We start from the raw sequence: 23,325 nt of genomic DNA on the forward strand, positions 1-23,325 counted from the left end.
CCCGAGACTGTCGGCACATGTCGCCCAGTGGGCGCTGCACTGCCAAACATAACCTCTCGTCTGATGGTGAAGGTCTTGCGGAAATTTTGGCTTTTCCTTATTTTCCACGTTATTTTTAATGAAATTGCTGCGTCGCACTTTCAGCACATTCAGAATGGCGTGCAGTCGATACGAGTATGTGAAGCAGTTTGAGCTGGATGACAAAATATTGCCAAATACGTGGATTGTTGTGCGGGTGGACGGAAAGGGATTCCACAAATTCGCCAATATTCACAACTTTGAGAAGCCCAACGACGTCCGGGGTGAGTATCCAGGGTGGTTGCTGAAGGTGGGGCTCGTTTTCTCACAGTGTCACTCATTGCAGCTCTCAATCTGATGAATTATGCCGCTGTGACTGTGATGCAGGAGTTCCGGGACATCGTGATCGGCTTTGGCCAGAGCGACGAGTACTCGTTTGTGTTCAGGAAAAGCACAGAGATCTACAAGAGACGCTGCGCGAAGATCATGTCCATGGTCACGAGTCTCTTCACCAGTGCCTTCGTCCTCAATTGGACCAGATTCTTCCCTGACAATCGGCTGCACTACGCGCCGTGCTTCGACGGACGAATTGTGCTGTATCCCAGCGACGAGAACCTGCGCGACTACCTGTCCTGGCGCCAGGCGGACGTGCACGTGAACAATCTGTACAACACAGCCTTCTGGAATCTCGTGCTGCGCGACAATCTGACCAATTCCGCGGCCGAGGAGAGACTCAGAGGCACCATGGCGGCGGAGAAGAATGAGCTGCTGTTCCAGCGCTTCAAGATCAACTACAACAACGAGCCGGCGATCTTCCGGAAGGGCACAGTGCTGCTGCGGAAGCGCGTCCACGCGGAGAAGATCGACCTGAAGCGACAGCTGATTGTGCCACAGCACATCGACCTGATCAAGGACAGCTTCTGGTCAGAGAACTGGGAATTGCTGGACACAAAGGGCGCCGGTGGCGACGTTTTCCACCTCAAGGACAAGGATCTGCCGCTTCTCATGCAGCTGCAGCTGTCTGGCCGAGGCCACGAGGCGGGCAATTGACAATCTCTGGACTTTCTCTTTAAATATAAACTGTTATCTTTACTTTCTTTTTTGTCTCAATACAATTGCATTTAAATGTTTCAGAAACAGGACGTCTGGCGTCTCAGACACACTATCGTTCATCATCATCCAGTGAAAAAGAGCCCGGATCTTGAGAACAAGAGTCCCGGAACACGGGGAAGTACAATTTGTGGAGTCAATTCTCTCTCATCTCGCGCCGAAAGCATTTTTTTTTCTTTTTTGGGATCTCTTCTCTTGCAGGAAACAATCAATCAATAATAATAATAATCTGCACGCGGAGGGAATATTTACAACAAACTTCATCGGGGGAATTTTTGGGGGGTTGTCTGACGGGGAATTTGCTAATATTCGCGCGGGGGGAAAAGAGTGTGTGTGTTTGTGGCATTGTCTAAGAATAAAAAAGCTCCTTTTCTCTGGTCACAACTGCAAAACTGCCGCCTGAGGTGGAATTTACCACTTCTTCTTGTGCTCGTCCATCGACACGCCGCCCGGACCGAGAGACACGATCATCAGGAGGCCTCCAATGACAGAGAGAGTCTGCAAGAGCGACAGGAAGTCAGCTAAACTCACAGAAGCGCAAACTTAACACGAAAATAGCAAAACTTTAGTAGTAAAATCTAAGTTAACTGACTGAAATCAAGTCTTTTGGCTGACAATCGTCTTCTTGACCCCACAATTCTCGGGCGATCGATCGCCGGAGTGCAGGAGAAACTCACCTGGAAGAAGTCGTACTTGAGGAAGTCCCTGAGCGGCTTGTACGACGGCACAGCCCACCAGGCGTTGTGATAGAGATTGAGGAACGTGAGCAGAGCCACGAGGATCAGCGCCGACAGCTTCGTCTTGTACCCAATGGTCACCAGCACCATGAGAATGGAGCCCACGATGTCCTGGAGGATCTGCAGGAAGCTGACCTCGAAGCGGATCAGCGTGAGAAACATGAAAGCCAGCAGCACTCGTCCCGCGAGCTGCATCCAGTTCTTGGGCTTGTTCTCGCCCAGCGACGGCACGCCGGCGAACAGGCTGCGCCCCTCCACGCGCGACTCCGCCACCACGAGCAGCAGCGCGCCGATGAGCGCCAGGTTGCGCAGCAGGAACTGCAGGTCCCACAGTATTGAGTACGCTATTGTCTGTGCGGAAGAAGAATCGGGAATTAGCCACTGAACACTCGCTTATCGCCGCACAGCGAAAGCTCATCACTTTCCCTGATAATGAGGCTAACGGAGGCTCCAATTCATAAATCACACACGTAATTTCGCGTAACGTGGCTCTGATTTTCCTCACTAGACTCCACTTATTGGGTTTATTGCACTTTTTCCGAGTAATCTCACGCTCGGAGTTCATCAGTTCCAGCAGAATGTTGGGCATTGGCAATATTGGGAATAGAATTTAACTTATGTTGAGTTAAGAAACTGGTAAAACTGGTTTTTGGACTCAAAATCGGAGTAGGCATTGTTATTTTTAACACTTTTTCGGGAAATATATGGAAAAGAAGGCGCTGAACTCGAGTCAATATAATTCTTGACAGGGGAAAAAAAAGGACTTTCAAGTGGCCATAAAATGCTGATAATTTGCAGTTTTAAAACTGTGCCAAAATTCAATTGAAATATTTTTTTTTTACCCCCCAAAAAAAGTGAAAGTCATTCTTCAAGTGTTGCGAACAAAAAGCCACAGTAAATCTCATCCAAAGGTCAATGCTTTGGGGACACAAGAAGCGATTTGTGGCACTGCGAGTGGGATTATCTGGATCCTCTTTTTCTTTACCTGGAGGACGACGATGAAGAAGAGAATTCCGCAGGCGATTGTCACCCTGAATCGCGCCAGGACCATCACACAGCCGCCAATCTGTCCCACAAGATTCACGAACACGAACACCGTGGCCAGGAAGTAGCCGCAGCCCCAGCTCATGTTCATGTACTCGCGCTGCTCCGACCACTGCACCCACATGCGGATGCCGTCCTCCAGGAATGTCGCGATGAGACACAACCGCGCCACGGGCGGCAGAATGTGCTTCCCTCGGCGGATCACCTGGAAGAAAAGGGGGCGCAAAAGAAAGTGTCACTCAGTCCCGTTAGTCCTCTGAATGCGGGACATTCCGCCGTCCTGCGGAGGCCGCGCAGTGGCCAGGCATTGGCCAGCGCCGCGAGCGAGCCTCCAACAGATGACGTTGACACGTTGCGTGTGTGCCAAATCAACGTGAAAAATGCCCTTTCGATCGCGCGAGTTCAGCTGTTATCGCGGATATTTGGGTGCTGTGTTGGAGCAGCTATTTTTACCTGATCCGCCACATCTTCCGTCTTTGAGATGTACTCATTTGGAATATTCATCTTCTCGCCTCGGTCGCCACACTAATTACACTACAATTTGTCCAACAATCACGCGGGAAAACACACAATTTCACGAGGAGGTCCGGCTGTACGCTCTGAACGCCGATCACGGCACAAAATCTCTCCAGAAAAGTGATGTGGAATTGCCAACATAACCTCAAACGCGACTTCCGCTCAGGAGAAAGTCCGCCGTCAATTCTCAACTTTCACGCTGTTTTTCCCACACAAGTGATGCGAAATAATATTTAAGCACACTTTGAGGTGTGATTTTTGTGAAATATTTGGGAAATACAGAGATTTTCGCGTTCGGAAAAGTGCGTTCAAAAAGAGCGCCATTCATTTTGACAACAACTACGTGAGTCATTTCAGTGGCATGCAAGTAATTGCCTCTGGCAATAAAAGTGGCGAGAGGAAAGGATAAACAGAACGCTTATTTCGGTGAATTCTCTGGGAAATACTGAAAAATACACCACAAATTCGTGAAATATACATTTAAGAAGAACTTCTCCTGCCAACACAGTGTTTAACGTAGTTATTTGATACAAAACAGGGTGGAAGAATGATTGAAATCACCTGCAATGACAGATTGGGCAAAAAGGTAAACAAACGATTGGAAAACATTTTACATTTTCCTTCTTTTCACGCGGGATTTTTCTGTGATTTTTCACAGGTGAGGGTGAAATGCAATCCGGACGACACCATAGGGGATCTCAAGAAGCTGATTGCCGCCCAGACTGGCACAAAGTATGACAAAATCGTCCTCAAGAAGTGGTATACAATCTTCAAGGATCACATAAGGCTAATTGACTGTGAGTTCCTTTTTCCTGTGCGAATATTGCTGCATTTTCTCACAGATTGTCCTCTTCTCCACAGATGAAATTCACGACGGCATGAATCTTGAGCTCTACTATCAGTGAAGAACGAAGATTGAAGAATATTTTGTGGCTTTTTGGAATAAACATTTCACTATGATAAAGATCTAAATTGAAGTCCTTTTTTTGCCAGAATTCCCGGGGAAGATAAGTTTTCAATCTACTGCTGAGATTCAATGATTTCTGGAGATCATCGGTGTTTTTTTTTCTCTCTCGCTGTGGAATTTCCTCAAGTCTGTGACTCAATTAATTCCCATGAAGATTGTGACACAGAATAACGTTGTCCGCCTTAATTTATAGGCATTTAGAGTTGAACAAAATGCTTTGACACTTCCTTCGCACCTCTTTTGTGGCCAGAATTGACCTGTGCGGGAAGTGTCTCACACCAAATGACCCGCCCTGAGATTTATTTCATCTGCGGCGCCAGACAATTTCCGAGCGGAGAGCGCTTCTCATCCCTGGAGGACTCTCTCTCGTGTTGGGGAGTTGGAGATGAGCCGATTTGAATACACAAATTGACTATTGGAGGGAAAAGCCATTTGGATTTTCACACCCACTCCGGATCTCTCAGTCTTTGACTGCTGAATGTGCGCCGAGTCCAACTCCCTGAGCTGATCACTATTCATGGGCTGGGAATCATGTCGTGATGTGGCACGGAATTCACACATTTGCTCCGCATTTGGGGGGACAAAATACCACCGCAATTCCGCTCTCTCTCTCCAGCTCATCAGCTTTTCACGCACATTTCCAATATTGACTGCCGAAGGCGGTGGAAAATTTTCCAATCGAAGAGAGCTTTATTAGAATTTAAAAGACTCTGCGATGAAAATACGGTGCTTTTATTTACCTTTTATGCGATCGATATATTTATTGCTTTCCAAAAAGTGTGAAGAAGAAATTGAGGGGTGAACAACTGTGCCGCTTGAGCGCCGATTTGATGATTTTTAAGGCGCTCATGAATGCAAATCTTATCCAAATGCCTTGTCCGGTTGCTGAAATACTGGCGCTCAAAGTTAATTCAATATGGCGGTGTCACTGATGACGTCACAGACCAATGGTGAATGTAGCTTACTAAAGGGCGTCGAGACACGTCTTTTAGTGAAGAGATAATCAAAATCGGTTAGAAAACAGCCGAGATATTGGTCGGTAAAGGTGTGAACTTTAACCCTCCATATCTCCCCTCCAATAATTTCAATCCCCACAAATAGGCGTTCGTTGGAAAGATCTCGATCTCAGCTCCAACATACTGAAATTTAAAGAAAATACACACTCTGGTTTTTGAGATATTTGGTTTTAAAATTTTGAAAATAGTTTTTTCGACTATAGCACCCCTAGCGGTAGTTGCATCAAGTTATAATGTTCGGATGAAAGATTGCATTTTATGAGATCTATCAAATGAACAAAAAATCATTAAGATCGGATAATTAGAAGCTTAGTTATGGTTATTTAAGGTTTTAAAATTTCGATCCTTATATCTAGGGTTTGGAAGGATCTAGGTTTTGAGGCTAGCCATAACATACTAGAATTTGGGCCCGATCCATGCCGTAGAAGCTGAACAAATAGCGACATCATTGCTTGTGATGATTATCTTGACGTATTCGAGGCTTTTTAGCTAAATTTCTTAACTTCTTGAGGAGCAAATAAGACTTTAGTTTAATAATTCGGATAAAAAGGATTCAAACATTGCAAATAAATGATTTTTTTCTTTGATTTACAGTTGAAAACAGTTCCTTTATCAATTTTTATTCAGCTTTCCCACTGAAGATTCAATTCAAGCCACGTTCTGGACCCCTTGGAAGACACCTCTTCCGCTGGTCCTCCGAATAGATCAGTCGCTGCTAAGTGGAGGCAAAATTTATGGGACATGGACATTGTGAAGTGAGTCAGAGGAGCTATCGAATAACTCAATCAATCGTAAAATCTCAGCTCTGGCAGGAATTTCATTCACAGGCAGCGGACGAACAGGTTGGCTTCACTCACACCGCGTCGCGAGGTGAGGTTGGAGGAATGTGGAGCTCGGATTAAATGCGAGAATGCCATCGAACGTAGGCTTCGCCATGAGATAGCGAAGCCCATAAAATGCTGCGCTGTGAGCGCCATTGGATCTGGGCAGGAGGATCACGATCATTTATTTGACGATTTGCGCGCTATCGCGTGAAAACGCTCCACTTCACGGTGAAACGCAGCCCTTATCAGTGTGCAACATTATGCCCAATTATCGTGAAAATAACTGGTAACGATTTATTAAGAGCGGCCGCGCGACGCGGAGAGAGATGATCTCGCTTGCGCTGTAAATTAAGAGTGGCGTAAATTGTCTTGTCTTAAATTCTTAGCACTCAAACCTCACCTTGTAGCAGATAACGCCGCCGTAATCGATCATTGCTGGAGCGCCCTTGCGCGGCAAAGGTGAGAGAACGCTGATGCACTCTGAGAAAAGTGGTTTCGGGGGGAGAAAATGTGGCTTTTACAACAAGTACACCATTTCTTGTCACTTTGAAAGTGAACTCTTGCAGTTCTTAAGCTGTATTTAAGGGCAAAAATGTTGATCATTGATGTAGAAACTCAATTAAGAGTACAAAATGCCACTTTTCCGGATGTTTTTAGTGCTTTTCCGCTGATTTGTAGACAATTTTCTAGGGTGTTTATTATCTTTCCTTTTGAGAGCAATAAATCATGAAATTTCACTAAATTCGAGAAAGATTTGCGCTCGTGTTTTCCCGAGTGCACTGTCTTATCCTCATTTCTCCTTTGTTCACGATCTTCAGCTCATGGAACCGCAGGTAGAGAGACAGCGAGACTCCCTGGGATGGAACTCGACATAATTTGGTCATTTTCGATCAACACACGCCGAGAGGGTCTCATATTTGTCCATCGACAAATTAAAACGCACGATCAGGGGAATTAAGTGAAGACATCCTGTGGCGACAGTCAAAGAAACATCCCGATGGTTCCCAAAAAGCCGCACACATTCGGACCACGGCGTCATCATCATTGAATGAATGGAGAGAGAATGTGTCGCGAAGCTGAAAGAATATGCAAATGAGAGCAGCTCAGGAAATATCTTTATGTGAAAGCGTGTGCTTTATAGGCGGAATAATAAAATCTATCTAAATTGATCGATAAATGGGTGTTTAATATAAATCAGATCATGAATAGTGGAGCGTTTTATTGTCAACAAGCGTGGGCAAAATCAATTTTTCGGCTGAAGAAAAGACACGCGGGAAAATCAACACTGTGTAGAAACGGTTTTTGAATATATGAAAATTTCCCAGTCAATTCCGTAGAACTAGATTGGATAGAGAATTAAAAAAAAAATTTACATGTGTTCGCAATCTTATGCAATGTGAATATTTCATCAACTCTTCCAGCATATGTAATAAAAATAGTGAATTTATAAATATCTGTGAATGTGTTTTGTAAGCTATTAAAGAGTGTTTGAATTTCGAAGGTGATTGACAAAATGATTTACAATCATTGACACATTTTGACCTCAAAAAAAGAGGCATAAAAATCTTTCATATCATAATCAATTCGTATAATAAATTGAGTGGAAGGAAAATGCATTCTTTCTATAAAAGGGATGTCCATATCTTTATTGCCAATGCATTTATACGGTGCATCAATATTTGAATTGATTGTCGGAATTTGGGCATTTAATTATGAAGGAAGATACATATTTTGAATCCACCAAGGAAAGATAGCCGAAATGAGATGTGTTATATCGTTTCTCTCAACACCTTCACATCATGCTAAAATTGAGTGAGATAAGAAGAACGAGTGGAACATTTAAGTGTAATGTTCCGCCTATAAAATGAAGTTTTTTTCCTCACTTTATCGACTGATTTCTTTATGCTATTTTTATGTCTTCAATAATAAACTTAATGGAAATTCTTTCAATACACAACAACGCACGAGATTGCAACAAAATGCACTCGAAGAGAAACAATCATCAACACTTATTTTAATATTCATTGCTAAATGATTTTAAATTTTTTTTCCGCACAAATATTCATTTGTACGATTTTCAACAAAGTCTTGAACCACATAAAATTGACTCTGAGAGTTCAGGTTTATGTCTTTTTTATCTCGCAAGATTATGCCTCGAAAGCGACGCGACAAGCAAAGCGCCCCAAAAAGTCCAATTCTATAAAAATCACTGATTATTTTTTTTTTTCATCTCCAACACGTCGACATTTTCTGTCTTTATAGAATGTGACAATAATTTAATGGTTGGAAACATAAAGTGAATTAGTTTGTCGACCCGAGACGAGGTGAAAAAAAGGGACAAAATTGAATTAAGATGTTATCGAGATGCTTCTTTGTACGTTCTCTTTATCGGACTGCTTTAAAGTGCTTTAGATGTACAAATTTTCTCTTTTGTGTGTTAATCAATTGTCGTCTCGCGTCCACTAAATCCCCGGGAATTCCACCTGAAGCGCAGAGTTGTGCTGGAAATTAATTGTGTCCAAATTGGGACGATAAAGCGTGCGCGCCTCTTAAATGTCACGCACAATCGGAAGATCCTTGTGGAAGGAGAAGGAGTGAAACTTCATTCTTTCACCACGCGAAGGCACAACAGAGTGTGATGAGTGAGATGTGATGGTATATTTCTGGCCATTTCTGGCAAATGGAGAGCTTGTGATATGACTCAAGGGGCAGATATTAACTTCGGAAGTGGTGTACAGCTTTTGCTGAAGTGTAAGGAATTGGAAGTGGTGAAATATTTCAAATATTTGCACTGCAAAAGCTTCAGTTTCAACTAATTAAAGCATTTTCTAAATTATTTTGCTTAGAAAAATTGATTTTATTGTTTTTCTAGGTTATGTTATTGATATAAAACCGATTTTTAGTTATCAAATAACCCTCAAAATTATCAAATTTCTGTCTAAACTAGGAATATTTCTCTTTTTCTCGGCAAAATTGATCATTTGTGTTGCAAAAAAACTTCAAAGTGATTGAGAAAAAGCTTAAAAGTCAATCATAACCTCAAAAACTTCATTTTAGCCTAGAAGAATGTCTTTTTTCTTCATTATTTCTGCGATTTGAACTTCAAAGTGGCAAATTCAAGCTAAATTTCTTGTAAAAACATTACAATATTTGACTCATTTACTCATTTCAAGGTTTAAAAGGGTTCAAATTAGTCCATAAAGGATTTTTTAAGACAAATTCATAACCTCACAATAAAGTCACAAGTTTTCTAAGTATTTTCAGAAATTTGTTAAGAACAAATCCTGGATTAGAATGTGATAAGTTAGAAATGAGTGCAAGAAACAGTTGAAAAATGCCTTTAAAGTCTCAGAAATGTTAAAGAGATTCTGCAGAAGAATTGTGAAAGTATTATCTCCTCCTTGATATGAATTAATAGTCCTCGTTTCGCTAATCGTTGTCCTTTGAGGCACACCTTGCTTCCTTTCTCACAGGGCGAAAAGAAACCCGGGGAGAAGAAGTAGAATTTCGTGTTATCAGTTTATTGAATTGGCCATAAAGATAAAAGAAGACTGTGTGGTTCGTAACGCTCAAATGATATATTGAAATTCTTTCCACCACTTAATTCCCAATAAACACACAGACAGTCATTTACACGCCATAAATTTGTTCTTCTCATAAGAGGCGAATTTTTTTTTCCGTGAGGCCTCTTCTTATTTCCATTTACACAATTTGTGGTGTTTTGATTCAGAGAGATTCTCGCGGGTGATTGAGAAAAAAAAGGGCAATAAAATATTGGGAGGTGAAAGAGGGGAATTTCCACTGGTGCATTCGCTGATCGCGCGGCCAGAGGTGCTCCACGAAGTGATCCTGTAGGTGTGAGATGAGATTCAAATAATGTTTCCTTATCTAAATTGTTCTTGCATATCGTGAAGGTGATGAGGAACGCGCTTATATGACACCTACGGTCCCATTCATGCCCATCGCGAGCGCAGAGGATGCGCGAGAGCGTCTCCTTGAGTCTCTTCCAATCGAGAACACACTCCGAAATTAAACCATATTGTAAATGTGGATCGCCACAGATTAAACTGATCGCCTCACCGCTATATTTATGGCCGCGTGAAGAGACATTGAGAGGGAGAGAAGAGGTGAGCATTGCGGGTCACGCGGAGAAAACTGCTTCGCGATGTCCCAAATAATCTCTTCCAAACTCCTCTCTTGAGTGTTATAATTCATCGCGCCCAGCATCAGACTTTGCTTTGAACCTCATTAAAATCTCATCATTTTTCTTTTGGTGGTCGCGCGAGATTAAATGGAATCTCTTCATCTGGCGCGGCGCGTTATGCTAAACAAATTGAGAAACACACACACACCATTTTCAAGATTTATTGACCATTGGGTAAAACCAGTGTCTAATGCAATTAAAATTTATCTCCGTGAAAAATGTCGTGAAACCCAAAATGGGCAGCTCGATAATGACTAATTTTTCGTGTCGTTTTCTGTATCATTTGAAGCGTGCTTTCAACTATTCTCTGGATTCTCTGGAAGCGTAGAATTTTCATAAGAATCATTGGGTTTTTCTGTAGCTCAAGTCTTCCAAGGAAAATTATTCTTATAACCTTTAAAAGTGTGAAAAAAGAGGCAAATAATTGCACAAAATCACGAGAAAACATATTTTCGTTCTAATCTAATGGAAATCGTGAATTTCTTGCATCTCAACTTGTTGAGTTTTTAAGTAAAAGTTAAATGTTGTTGCAACTTTACAGGTTTTGTATCTCATTTCGTAAAAGTTATGAATTTGAATTGCAACTTGACGCTTTTCATAGCTTATATTGGCGGCCGTTCGGTGGCGCTAGTGTCGATGACGACGAGAGGCGAAATTTAGAGTTTTTTTTTAAATAGTCATTTCTTTGCGACTATTTTTGAGCTGCGGCTCTTAGACTGCTTTTAGGTCAGAATTTTCCTTGGAACGAGTCAAAAAATGCCCGAAAACTCTATTTTCTCGCTTTTCACGTCAACGTTTGAATCGTTGACTCGTTGAATCTGGCAACACCTTTTTACGAATTTATATTTTTGACAGCTTATTTAAAATACTATGAAAGTAAAGTTGCAACGACGCCTTAGATCAAGGAAAATATATATTTTTATGTTAAATTCTGCGTGCTTGAATAAAATTTCAAGAGAGTCGATTTGAATGTCCAACTTGAATCGTTTAAGGCTCTGAAATCCTTTCTTGTAGGCCTCTTGAGTGAAAATCCACCTCTTTTTTTTGGTGGATTTCTTGGGGGTTGAAGCGCCCCTTTCCACCCCTATTTGGAGGCCACTCGGCTGGCCAGCACATTTAGCGCCACGTCGTGTATCATGACGAGGAATTAGCCATACAAAAACTACACGATTGCGTGTTATCGCCGCGCTTAAAACTGTTCAGCAAATGCGAATAATTGTTATTGTTGAAATCACGACACAACTTTAAGTGCTTCCATGGAAGTATGGGGCTATTAGGTAAGTGGGTGGTGAACTCATTAGACGCGAATCCACGTAACATTTAATTGTTCTATAGCCATTTTTCTTCACCTCTCTCTCCGTCGCCGCGCGCCGATCCCGGAGAGAAAACGCCAAAGGTGGTGAGTTCAGGAGGAATGTGTGTTGTTAGGAAAGGTGATAAGACAGTGTGAAAAAGCGCAGCGGCGAAAGATAGGTTTCCCCAGATGAGAATTAAATCCTTAATTGTGCTTAATTGCAATTATTTACTTGACTAATTCCAACTAAATGTAGCTTGGCGTGTTACCAGTACTTAAGTATTATTTCCGCGCAGCGATAAAACCCAGCAACTCGCTATCGCGCCCAACAATCTCGTCAGTTGGTGGTTTCACCCCTCGCGAGGGAGTGCATTCAATTTCGCCCCCGGCGTGTTGAGTGCCCTCTTGACAGAGAGAAAGAGAGAGAGAGAGAGAGAGAGTGGACAGCGGCGAGGGATGAAAATATGTGAAATGTAATCAAGAAATCAAACAACGCGAGAGAGAAATTGAACTTTTCTCCAGAGAACTATTTTTGGCGCACTTTTTTCCGTCGTTTCACTACGCGCAGAGCTTGTGGAATCCATTTTCCGAGACTAATGGTAATGGTTTAATAATCACTCTTGCGTGTGTGATTTCCACCCCTCATGTGTTGTATATTTCACTCCATCAACCCCATTTCCCATGTGGATATCCAACTCTATTCTCCTCGCCTTGACACAGCAGTTAAGCATGCTCAAACTATTTTTATTCACTCGGACTTCTCGGATAATAGCGCAATTGGGCAGTTGGAAAGTCACTTCGCGACTTCTCTATCGCCATCCAACAGTGAATGAATTTGATCTCCGCAAAGGTGTAAATTTCACAGAACTCCGCTGAAGACGAGAAGAAAAAACTTCTCAATGAATCTCGGTCACTTCGGAGGATCTAAGAAAGCATAAAAAAAAGAGGGCGGAAAAAGAGAGCATAAAAAATCTGCCTGGAGTCTTTCTTCAGAAGATCCGAAATTGTGAATGAAATGGTCATCGATGGGTCAAATGAAAGGTGGTCAGAGAAGTTGGGAAGAGAAACAAAAAGGTCTCTAATTAGAGTCAACCCGTAATAATAGCTAATCGCCTATTTTTGTGGGTGAATTTCTTTTGCCGATTTTTTTCTCCCTCGGCGTCGCTCTCCTTTCTGGAAGCGCCACAGCACTCAGAAGAAGCACATTAAGTGTGTTTTTTTTCTCCTTCGTCCCAAGAAGGTGAGACCCAAAATCTCTGAAGCACCTTTTCCGTATAGGAGATAATGATAATGGAGTGGAAAGTCGTTCTAAATGGTAAAATTTATTGTCAATTATTGGTTGCGCGAGACGCTGTGATGCATTTTGCCCCGGAAATTGTAATAATTATACGACTTATGTTTAAGGGAAGACGATATAAATTTTCGTTGATTGTTCTTTTGGGGAGGAATTGAGCCAAAGAAGGCTGGACAGGTTGATTTTCAGAGAACGCGGCGTCAAATTTCAAATATGAACAGTCAGAAATTAGGTGCGTATTTCATTCATTTTATTACACAGCAACAAAAGCGAAAAGACGCTCAATTTGTGGTCTCAAGATCAAGTCAGAAAGATGTTGACAAAATGACTGAGAATTGCTCAGGGAGAAATTTATATAAACTGTCAATTTGTCTCACGAAAGGCCAAAACCGCAAATTCATCTCACTCCGAAGATGATCTTTTTTTGTCTGCGCGAAAGTCTCTCCCAAATGAATTATAAATAATGATTGCGGAGATGTTTCTCAGCCAATTCTGCAACACACACAAATTGATTACTACTTGTGTGTCTTCGATGGTAAAATAGAGAGAACCAACAGAGCCCACGGAAACTGATATCATAAATTAATTTAGGTGTTGTGCGATGGAAAAAGAGCGCCAGCGAAACGGTTTATATTATTATTGCTCGGTCGTCTTGTGAAGAAAAGGGACTTCTTGGGGCACCGAAATGACACAAACACGCAACTGCCTCCGTTTTGCTTCATTTCCGGCCCCGAAGTGACGCCTTCACCCCACACCAAAATTAGCAAATGAGCCCTTGAGAAGCCCCAGAAGATGAGATCAAATGCAGAGGGCAAAAAGAGACCAATTTACTTCACATTTGATGCTGATTGCTTAGCATGTGAAAGTTGACAAAAACGAAGACAACGCAGAGATTGATTTCGAGAAGGGCTTTGTTTGGTTGATTCTTCTCTAAAGTAATTTGTCACATATTAGAATTCATTTATTCTCGCTCAACCACGGAAACATGCAAGCTTTCTGGGAATCTTTTTGTTGATGAAGAAATTTACTTTTCCACACAAGGTTTCACTGGAAAGAATGCAATAAATTGTCTTTTATCTCAATCACAAGGCAGTAATTTCATATTAAGAGCAATAGAGGAATTAGGAGAAATGATAAAAGGAATTAAAACATGAGAGAATTCGAGTAAATACTTGATGGCGTGATCAAAAGGCTGTCGTTGCACGTGACGAAGAAAGAATTTGGACTTTTTGGCTGATTTTCCTCATTTGATTGTGTCCGCGAAGTCGAAGAAATATGTGACTTCCATTAGGAGAACAAATGTTTTTCATAAATACCAAAGGTATGTTTTTCACGTCGCACACACACACACATGTTCATCACGTGGAAAATGTCCTTTGTCGCCTCTCAACAGAAAACCACCCAAGAATTCCTGATGTCGGCCTAAACGCTTTTGCTGTAATTAAATAAATTTTCTTGGCGACTTGAGTTCGAGCACGAAGGCAGGAAAATGTGGCGATTCTACTGTGGCTGGTGAGTTATAAAAATTGGTGCTCAATGGTGAAATTCACAATTTTCCAAGGAGAAAGTCGAGGGCCCTCTTGGCCACCCCAGCCCCGAAGTCCTTCGAGATTGGAAGCTCTTTCATCATTTATTCGCCCCAATGGCGAAAACATGCCACAACAATTTTCAAGGGAAACTCGTGTACAAGTTGGTGAGATTAGAATCAGGAACAGCAATTTGCTGGCTGCTCAGCGATGTATTCGTGCAGGGAATGTGTACAATAAAAAAATTAAACGACACTGTGGATTTAATTGTTTTACTACCTCATAGAACAGTAAATAATAATTCCCGATGAAATTGCGCTGCCTTTTTTATATAATAATCTCTCTTCAATGTTTGTGTGCGTTTTCTATATCATTCTGTGTGTACACTTTTTTTTCCCACTTTGCGATGTAATTTATTTAAATACTTACAATATAAAAATTCTGTTCTCTTTCTTCCCCATCATATATATTGGATGGTTTCATTAAAATGCACTGTTAAATGGTGGGAAAGACTAACAAATAGAAACTGTTTTACTTCTCTAACACCACAAATTAAACTCTTCATTTTCATAATCTCTCACCACTTCACCCACAAGTTGGCTCTAGATTGTTTTCGAGGAAAAAAAAGGCAATAATTCTTCAGGTAGCAGAAAAGTGTTTTTGATCAATTTGCATGGTAATTTAGCTAATCTTAAAATTGCGTCTGACTTTGTTTGCTTATAAAACAAATATAATAGCAGCATTTTTAAATGCTCACTCTCTCTAAACGCAATTAACAGTTGATAAATGGTTCGTGATATCGTGAATTTTTCTCCTATATTTTGCGTATGAATGAATAATGGATCGTCAAAGTTCAAAGTCACTTCATTACATGGCATTTTGCAGAGGATTAAATTTCAATGTGCGCCTAATATTATCGCTTTGATCGAATTTTACCACTTTGAGCTGCAGTTTTTCAAAGTGTCAACGATGTGAGCTAATTCCTAAGCTCAATTTTCACCCCTCGTTCGAGGGATGCGAGCAAATGAAATGCATGCTCAGACTGGAAACTGTGCGGTTCAAGGGGGAGATAATATGTCTTAAATCTCTACACAACTTACGAACACATTTCAAACACAGTAATTCCCAAGGTATAATGAATTTCTTAAGTTTTTCATTCAATCTTGCTACAAGAATCGAGTTAAAACCGCTGTTTTTGGACATGTTTTCCAATCATAACCTCAAAAATATCACTAAGAGATCTTCAAAGACTCCTTTTGAAGGCTTTTCATATCACAAAATCATCTCTTAAGATTTGTGAAGAGTCAAAATTGTCAAGAAAGGTCTTTAAATAACCATTTATCTATGCGAAAATAACTATTTTTGAGGTTATATTCGACTTCAGAACGATTAGAAGTGTTTCTTAGCATTAACGGTGGAGAATGGCAATGTTTATTGTGTTTATTACTTGTAAATGCTTATTTCTACCAATGATTAGCAATCTCTCCGATTTGATTCTGTCCTTGATTCATTACATAAACTCGAAAAGGATTTTTGTGATTGTTTCTACGCAAAAATCAAAAGAAATCTAAAGAATCGGGATGATTTGGCAGGAAAAGAAGCACTCAGGGAAGGAATTTTTAATGCTTTTGAGCTGTACACCACTTCTGGCTGTATTATCTCCCCCTTGGTGTGGCCAAATCTGGTGCGGCGCAAGTGGGAAAGAAGGGGATAAATTTACCAAGTCGTGCATTTATTTGAGCTGACAAAGGAAATTCTACAAATTCAGTGATATTGCCATTTGTGCGACAATCTCTATGTTGCTATTTATTGCATTTAATTATCTAGAGCGTGTGTGAGACGATTGTGCAATGCAAATTTCAACAATCTTTCTCCGCATTGATTGTTCTTGTGATAAAAGCGCGCATTCTAGAGGGAATTCTTCTTAGCGCCCGCGGCGCAAGATGCACTCATGTGCTCTGTGGCCAACAAATGGGGACGATTAATAGCATTTATGCTGGGGCATTTTTCTCTCATCTGGAAAACTTCTCGTCTCCCCCGGTGCACAATTTTCCCAATGGGAATTGCCGCTGGCTGGTGAATAGACGCTGGAGATCTTCTGGGAGCGCGAGAGAAGAGAGTCTTTATAAACGTGCTGCGTATCGGTGCGATAAACAAGCAAACTCCATCATGTACGCAAAACATAAATCAACATGAATGGCACAAGCAAGAGGAGCTAATCTGCATATTTGAGTGCTCATTTGCGTTCCGAACAAATTGCTACTAACAATAAGTTAAATATCTCCGCGGTAAATCTCTATGTGCACACTTATCACGTTTCGTGTTACACTATATAGAGACCATCATCGGGGCCACAAGAGACCCGACCAATGAGTCCTCATTCTCCATTCCTCCTCTGCGCAAGCCGCGATCGGGATAATCGCTCGAAATGTGAGAACTTTTTCTTCAATTGCTGGCGCACCGCGCACTTTTTGTCTGTCGCGACAAATATGGCCAACAAATCGATTTCATTTTCGGAAATGAGTGGAAGAAGCCCATTTGCAGCATGTGTGTTTCTGCCCGAAACTCAATCCTTATTAAATATTCATAAAAATTTCACATGTGTCACGCATTTTGTACTTTTCACCATTGCAGCAACTTTGCAGCTCTCCTCATTGGCTGTAATCCACTTTTATTTTGAGATTCCAATCGGCTGATTTTTATCGACAAACAAAACGTATGTGCAATCTCGAGGCTGGGAAATTCGATGCAAGGATTTTACACGCAGGAAATGAGGGTGAAAAAAGGGAATTAATGGTTATACTTTTATCAACTGAACCACTTGAAAGCCGTTTACATTATTCAAATGAAAGTGATTTATGTATACTAGCGACTCGCATGCTAAGTCTGGGCAAAGAGCTGTCGAGTCAAAAATTTATGCCGAAATTCTAATGTGGAGCATATATAGTTGGGAATTCACAAAGTTTTCCCGTTGCGATGCACTTGCAGAGAGACAAATTGAAAGTCTGAAATTAACCGACAACACGAAAGTGTTGCATTTCTCACTTAATTTTGCAGCATTTTGGCTCATATTCCGGCAGCTCTTCTCCATCCCAGGATGTGAGAGAGAGAGAGAGTGGGAATTTTCTCTATCCAAGGCAGCATCGCCTTGATCCTGTTTTTTTTGCCCTCTTTGCCACTCGCAGAAAGAGATAGAAGTTGATCTGAATTAATGCATTCCCATTTGGCGATGGGAGCGGAAGCGTGGGCGCTGGGGTGGCGTCGGGAAAAAGCACATCTCAGTGGCAATTTGCCACCCACCAACCCATGTTAAGATGCTCACTTCGGTTGCCTAATAAAATGTGACACCACGCTCTGACGCCCCCAGAAATTGTGTTGATGATATTTGTTTGCATCTCATTTTGCTAAAGTGGAATTTTATATAAACATAAAAGCGTCTCGCTTTCGAGGGATGTTTCTGTGAGGGGGTGGCTCTTCAAAAACACCCTCACTATGCCACTCTTTGCACGAGAGCAGTCAGTTTGGCACAAAGAGTGTGACAGAAGATGAGCTCCAAGAGTTGTTTGACGCGAAATGACTCTCCCAACAGCAATTTTCCAAATTGACACTTTGTATAAAATCGAACAGAAGTGTTAGTTCACATCAGTCCGGGCAATGTTTAATTCCCGGCTCAACATAAAAGGGTTGAAAACTAAGGGGTAAATATCTAATACACCTTTATTGCCTCTATATGAGTAATAATCCAATAATCACGACGTTATGCAGCTCAATTTGTTAGTAATTCAAGGTAAGCCTCAATTTTGACATATTTTTCTAGGATATTTAACTGATTTTAGACTAAATAGCGTTTAAAAGAAGAAATTCTTTTGCCTGAATTGAAAGTATCTTCACTCTTTTGGTAGAATTGCATATTTTCGCTCAATGAAAATTGTGATTTTAGAAAACAATACTTAAGTGAAATATAATTTCAATTTTTCAAAAGAAAAGGAAATCTATTTAGAGGATTATGAACAAGAAAAATACACAAAAATGCAATTTTTACGGAAGAAAACCATAAAATATGGCATGAAAACGTGAGTTTTAAAGTTGTTAATTAGATTTCAGTTAGTTTTCAGTCATATTATAGTTATATTTCAGTTAGATTCCAGTTATTTGTTGATTTTAGTCTTATTTTAAACAATCCATGAAATCTGAAGTCCTGGGAAGTGTTGAGGATTCTTCATACAAATTGTGGTGTGCAGATTTTAGGCACATTATTTTCTCCTTGATTCAAGGATTCACGGTTTGAATTTGAGCAAAATACTGCTTCAAATTTATCCCCTTTACTTGGCGTCGCAAAAGATTAATAATGGAGGCATTTCAAATGTTCTAACTGAAACATACGCTTCACTGGAATTGTCTTTCTCTCCTCAGTCAGTAAGTTTGCAACGGAGAAACACACATTTACTTCCTTGCTTCTCTTCAGCGGAAAGGAGACAATAAGACGCGTGGATTAAGAAGAACTTGTCGTCGGTGTCGAAGTGACAATATATTTATAATTCACATCATATCCTTTGTCGCGCTGGAATTTTCGTGAATCTACAAACGCACTGAGCTTTTCTCTTGAGAGACGGGGAGCTTTCATCTCATGGCGCACATCGTGTGCAGAGCGACGGGGCGGATTTTGTGGGTGGCGGCGAAGCGACAGAGATTTCAAACACATAAAATGCAAACGAATTGAAATGCACATGCATTTTAAAATCGAATAATATACAAACTGTGAATTTTTAATAGAAAAATGTGTGTAGACTGCAATTGGATTTGTGCAACATGCAGACAGCATAAGAGAATCTCCCTTAATGCAAAAATGCCCGGGGAAGAGCTGGGCAAAAAAAAAGAGTGTGCATGAAAATAAAAATTTTTGCATCTGATGCTATTAAATAAATATCTCTCGACATCAATTTTCTCTTATTTGATTACGTGCTCATTTAAAGTAAATTAATATGTTTGGACACTCAGATCATTTTTGCCATATGTACATATATATGCAATGCTAATTTCCCGAAAAGTTAATTGAAATTTATTATTGAAAGTGAGTTTTTTTTTGTATGCCGCGCTTCACCTTAATTAAGCCTGCAGCTCATGTGATTCAATAAATGAAATATTCCATTATCGCGCGCTCAGTGAAAATATAAAGCTCACATGAAAAAAAAAACTTAGGATGGAAATTTTTTCCAGTGCGAATATCCTGCATAGTGAATGAGAGCTTCTCATTTGCATACCAATAACTTCTCCGCAACACACACACACACAAATGCTGTTAGAAGAGGAAAAAGATGAAAAATCACATCCATCTAATTTGTAGTTCTCGTTGCCTAATTGAATTAATTCTCTCCATATTATATGATCATATTTTTGCGGTGACACAAAACTTTATTATATAGTTTTTTTCTGCGAAAATAGCGCAACCAAATTACTTAAAAAAGTGGTATGATTGCGGACATAATTACTCGTTTCTTTTATTGTTTGATTACCGTCCAAATAAATAGCTATAGAAGAGGTGATATAAAACAAAAACGGTGTCTCCATACCATTTATCTAGGTAGACGAAGCGCGAAAAATTACCTTTATGTCCAACTCCTTCAAATCCCTCTTGCAAACACATTTATTGCTCGCAATTAAACTTGGCGACCGTGTGGAAGGCATCTTGACAAATAAGCCTACGAATGCCGGAGAACAAATACACTAGAAGATCGCAATTTTGAAATTAAAATAAATTTTCGTGTAAATTGCCCGCGGGTCGCTTGGAAAGTTCTCGTCTGGCTCCTAAAGAAAGAAAAAAAAACACTTTTTCACGTTAATTAGGGCAATCAGAATGGCAAAAAGAGCCCCACAATGCGACCCATCCAATGTGGGCTGTAAATAAGTAAAATGCTAGTCAAATTGCTCATTACGGCAGCGTGACCAACACCCACTTCGCCTGTGGTCGACAAATCTCTGCGGCGGATCCGATATAATAACATAATTAACGCGCAACTGATTTCGTGGTTTGCATGACATTTGAATTAATGGCGTCCCAATGTGAGAGAGAGAGAGAGAGAGGGGAAAAGAGATGAGATTCCGGGGAAAGAGCGGTGAAATGGACATTGTATCTATTACAAAATTAAATAAATTAAATTTATTAATGGCCACATGCAGACACCAGGCAGCGGAAAAAGAAGGGAAATCGCGCTGTTACAGTCACCGACAATTACGCTGATTTGTCAACTGGAGAGGCAAATTTGGGGAGCTTTAGAGTGCCCATGTTTATGGATTTGGAAATTGTCCGCGAATATGGCTTTGTTGTGTTGTGAAGAAAAATACGCGCACTAATAACAGGAAAAATACCCGCGAAATTAGTTAAAATCAAATTAAGTGAACGTAAATTGAGTAATTAAATCTCAAAACATGTTTTCTTTGACTCGCAAGACCAATTTCTGCTCCAGCAAGAAGGTATTGTTGCCGTTGACACAATATCTCGCATGAAGTGTGTTGTTGATCCGTGACATTTCGGAATGTCAAAATGTTTGAATTTGAACTCAACGGATGAGTCAATTGTATTGAAAACTGCCTTCCCTCCAGATTATGACGTGTCGCACAATGGCAATAAAATGCGAGCTCGAGAGAGCGAGAGCGACGATCGGGAATTGCTGGGTGAAACACGCGAAAAAGACATCGGCTGATGAGGAGAAAAAGTGTATTATGTACAAGAGAGTTGCGAATGAGACAACAAATCGAGGAAATTGCCCTTCTCACTGCCATGCAGGGGAAAAATAAATCAAACATAAAGTGTTTTAAAAGCACCACTTAGAATACTTTTTCCCCGAGTGACTCGCTGTTAGCACACACACACGTGCACGCGGCCTGGCAACATCCCACAGTTTTTGCGCAATTTTCCCCGGCGATCCGGCGCTCTGGGCAGAGGCGGAGTTTCCCACACTGAGCGCGGCCAGTGGCGGGAGAGAGCTGTGAGCATCCTTCCAGATGCACAGAGACCAGCAAATCGATATGGCGACCAGAATCGATGCCGCCGTGAGAAAGTGTTCCCGGGAATCAGTGACTGGGAACACTCGAGGGCTAATTGTCACCAATTACCTGGGCATCGTGGGAAGGGAGGGACGCGCACACCTCACACGCTCTCCGTCGCTCTCGCGGCGTCAGGTGAGACGGGGCGATGGGAGAGCAACTTCCGTCACTTACGCGGATAATTGTTTTCCGCTTTTTCCCACAAAGCTCGCACTCCAGCTTCTCCTCGTGGCCACGAAAGCTTCCCCGCAGCGCCGGAGGCGATTGGCTGGGCGTCTGGAGGAGGAGCCACGGAGTGTGTGAACTGTGAAAAGGGAGAACACCGTGAGCCAGCGCTGACTGGCGGTGGAAAGTGGCTCTTGCACGCCAGAGTGGTGGTATGGTGTTCAGTGTTGGTCCAACTCTCTGCGTGAGATCATGTCTCTGTAGTTCCTGGCGTTCGCACCTGACGCGCTAAAGTGAGACACTCCATCATAATCGCCGCATTTTTTTGGTGTGTGTTGATCAGCCGAGTGATTTTTCGCGCTGGACAGTTTTGCAGAAGAAAAAAAAAGGGGAAAACATTCGTCCTCTCAGAGACTGCCGAAGCAGTGAAGACGCGGCGGAGCCCGTGAACCGGACACAAGCCAGTGACTTCGAATAAGAAGTTGGTGTTTTGATGGAATTAACGAGCTAATTAGTGTTTTAAAAGCGAAAATTAAATAATTTTTCAAAGTGCATCTGATGCAATTGGTGGAAAATTACGTAAAAGGCAAACATAGCATTACAAACACACTTCATAAAAGTCATCGGCCCAGTGAAGCCGTGCAGCCCGAGTGAAGCCAGCCAACATAGTTGCAGTGAACGCGTCGCGATCGCCTTAATCGCTGGCGATTAGGCGAAATTTAAAACAATAAACACCAATAGCACACATAATGGAAATATAATAAAGTAAATACAGAGGGAAAAAGAGAGAGAAAAAAAAACGCGAATGCAGTAGAAAATGCGGACATAATTTAACACATTGCCTGTGAGGAAAGTAAAAGCACCAATTCAATAAATTTCCAAGTAAATAATAAACCAAAACACAATAAGGAGGAAAATATAGGTAATAACTCAAGTGATAAATGAGAGCGTAACTCTACCCATTCTGCCCACCCAATCGCGCAATAATCCGGTGTCGGTGGCCAGAGACAAGAGACAAGAGCGAGCGCCCGAGTCCAGGAATCCCGGTGACAAGTTGTGACAAGGGTGACACTTTCCTTCCCGAGTGGCAGAGCAACTGCGTCAAAATCGTGCTGCAGTGGTTAACGTCGGGCGGAAGCCCATTCCCAGCAACCAATATTAGTGGCATATCGGACATTGCGGGGGCTGACATGACGGTCCCAGTGCAGCGTGGCTCCATGGCCGTGCTGCAGCCCCCACGATCCCGCTTCATGATCACGGACATTCTCGCGGGCAGCGGCGGAGGCGGCGCGGCGGCCGCGGCGGCTCTGCACCACCATCCGCTGCACCATTCCGGCGCCGGAGGCCGCGACGGCAGTGAGGACGGCCGCTCGCCCAGTCCCGGGCCGCGGGACCTCAGCGTCACGCCCGGAAGTCGACATCTTCATCATCCTGCCGACGACAGCGACAGCGACTCCAGCGGACCGCTCGACAACCACAGCGTCTGCAGCAACGGTGAGTTTGGCACAATAAGATCGTCTCTTTTGTCCTCTTGTCACTCCAACTGAGGTCCTGAGAAATGACCTG

The 23,325-nt window shown here is 41.8% G+C and overlaps 4 protein-coding genes across 4 annotated transcripts in view; 3 read left to right on the plus strand and 1 right to left on the minus strand.

The window, feature by feature from the left end:
• The first annotated feature begins 30 nt into the window (after window positions 1-30).
• On the plus strand, window positions 31-1,081 carry LOC132262221 (probable tRNA(His) guanylyltransferase). The gene is made up of 2 exons (XM_059761407.1): window positions 31-302; window positions 365-1,081. Exons 1-2 carry the CDS (start codon window positions 119-121, stop codon window positions 1,066-1,068), a joined length of 888 nt encoding a protein of 295 aa, XP_059617390.1. The 5' UTR covers window positions 31-118; the 3' UTR covers window positions 1,069-1,081.
• On the minus strand, window positions 1,081-3,653 carry LOC132262222 (surfeit locus protein 4 homolog). The gene is made up of 4 exons (XM_059761408.1): window positions 3,363-3,653; window positions 2,851-3,114; window positions 1,806-2,216; window positions 1,081-1,626 (listed from the first exon to the last, which is right to left on the minus strand). Exons 1-4 carry the CDS (start codon window positions 3,411-3,413, stop codon window positions 1,540-1,542), a joined length of 813 nt encoding a protein of 270 aa, XP_059617391.1. The 5' UTR covers window positions 3,414-3,653; the 3' UTR covers window positions 1,081-1,539.
• Window positions 3,654-3,790: 137 nt separating this feature from the next.
• Window positions 3,791-4,397, plus strand: LOC132262223 (ubiquitin-like protein 5). Its single transcript, XM_059761410.1, has 3 exons — window positions 3,791-4,011; window positions 4,084-4,222; window positions 4,287-4,397. Exons 1-3 carry the CDS (start codon window positions 3,973-3,975, stop codon window positions 4,328-4,330), a joined length of 222 nt encoding a protein of 73 aa, XP_059617393.1. The 5' UTR covers window positions 3,791-3,972; the 3' UTR covers window positions 4,331-4,397.
• Window positions 4,398-21,979: 17,582 nt separating this feature from the next.
• Window positions 21,980-23,325, plus strand: part of LOC132262330 (homeobox protein B-H1-like) — a 31,903-nt gene continuing 30,557 nt past the window's right edge. The window contains exon 1 of the mRNA XM_059761579.1: window positions 21,980-23,253. Within this exon, the coding sequence (XP_059617562.1) occupies window positions 22,950-23,253 (304 nt within the window). The 5' untranslated portion in view covers window positions 21,980-22,949. The remainder of the gene's footprint in view (window positions 23,254-23,325) is intronic.

The sequence above is a fragment of the Phlebotomus argentipes genome, unplaced genomic scaffold (genome assembly GCF_947086385.1).
Source record: "Phlebotomus argentipes unplaced genomic scaffold, Phlebotomus argentipes genome assembly contig_15, whole genome shotgun sequence".
NCBI classification, from domain to species: Eukaryota; Metazoa; Arthropoda; class Insecta; order Diptera; family Psychodidae; genus Phlebotomus; species Phlebotomus argentipes.

Excerpts from the sequence above, each read along its gene's own strand:
- LOC132262222 (XM_059761408.1), bottom strand. The coding sequence starts at position 3,413 with ATGAATATTCCAAATGAGTACATCTCAAAGACGGAAGATGTGGCGGAT. Across the intron at positions 2,217-2,850 it reads TCTTCATCGTCGTCCTCCAG|ACAATAGCGTACTCAATACT; the intron begins GTAAAGAAAAAG and ends TCTTCCGCACAG. Across the intron at positions 1,627-1,805 it reads TCAAGTACGACTTCTTCCAG|ACTCTCTCTGTCATTGGAGG; the intron begins GTGAGTTTCTCC and ends TCGCTCTTGCAG.
- LOC132262221 (XM_059761407.1), top strand. The coding sequence starts at position 119 with ATGAAATTGCTGCGTCGCACTTTCAGCACATTCAGAATGGCGTGCAGT. Across the intron at positions 303-364 it reads GAAGCCCAACGACGTCCGGG|CTCTCAATCTGATGAATTAT; the intron begins GTGAGTATCCAG and ends CACTCATTGCAG.
- LOC132262223 (XM_059761410.1), top strand. The coding sequence starts at position 3,973 with ATGATTGAAATCACCTGCAATGACAGATTGGGCAAAAAG. Across the intron at positions 4,012-4,083 it reads ATGACAGATTGGGCAAAAAG|GTGAGGGTGAAATGCAATCC; the intron begins GTAAACAAACGA and ends GATTTTTCACAG. Across the intron at positions 4,223-4,286 it reads TCACATAAGGCTAATTGACT|ATGAAATTCACGACGGCATG; the intron begins GTGAGTTCCTTT and ends TCTTCTCCACAG.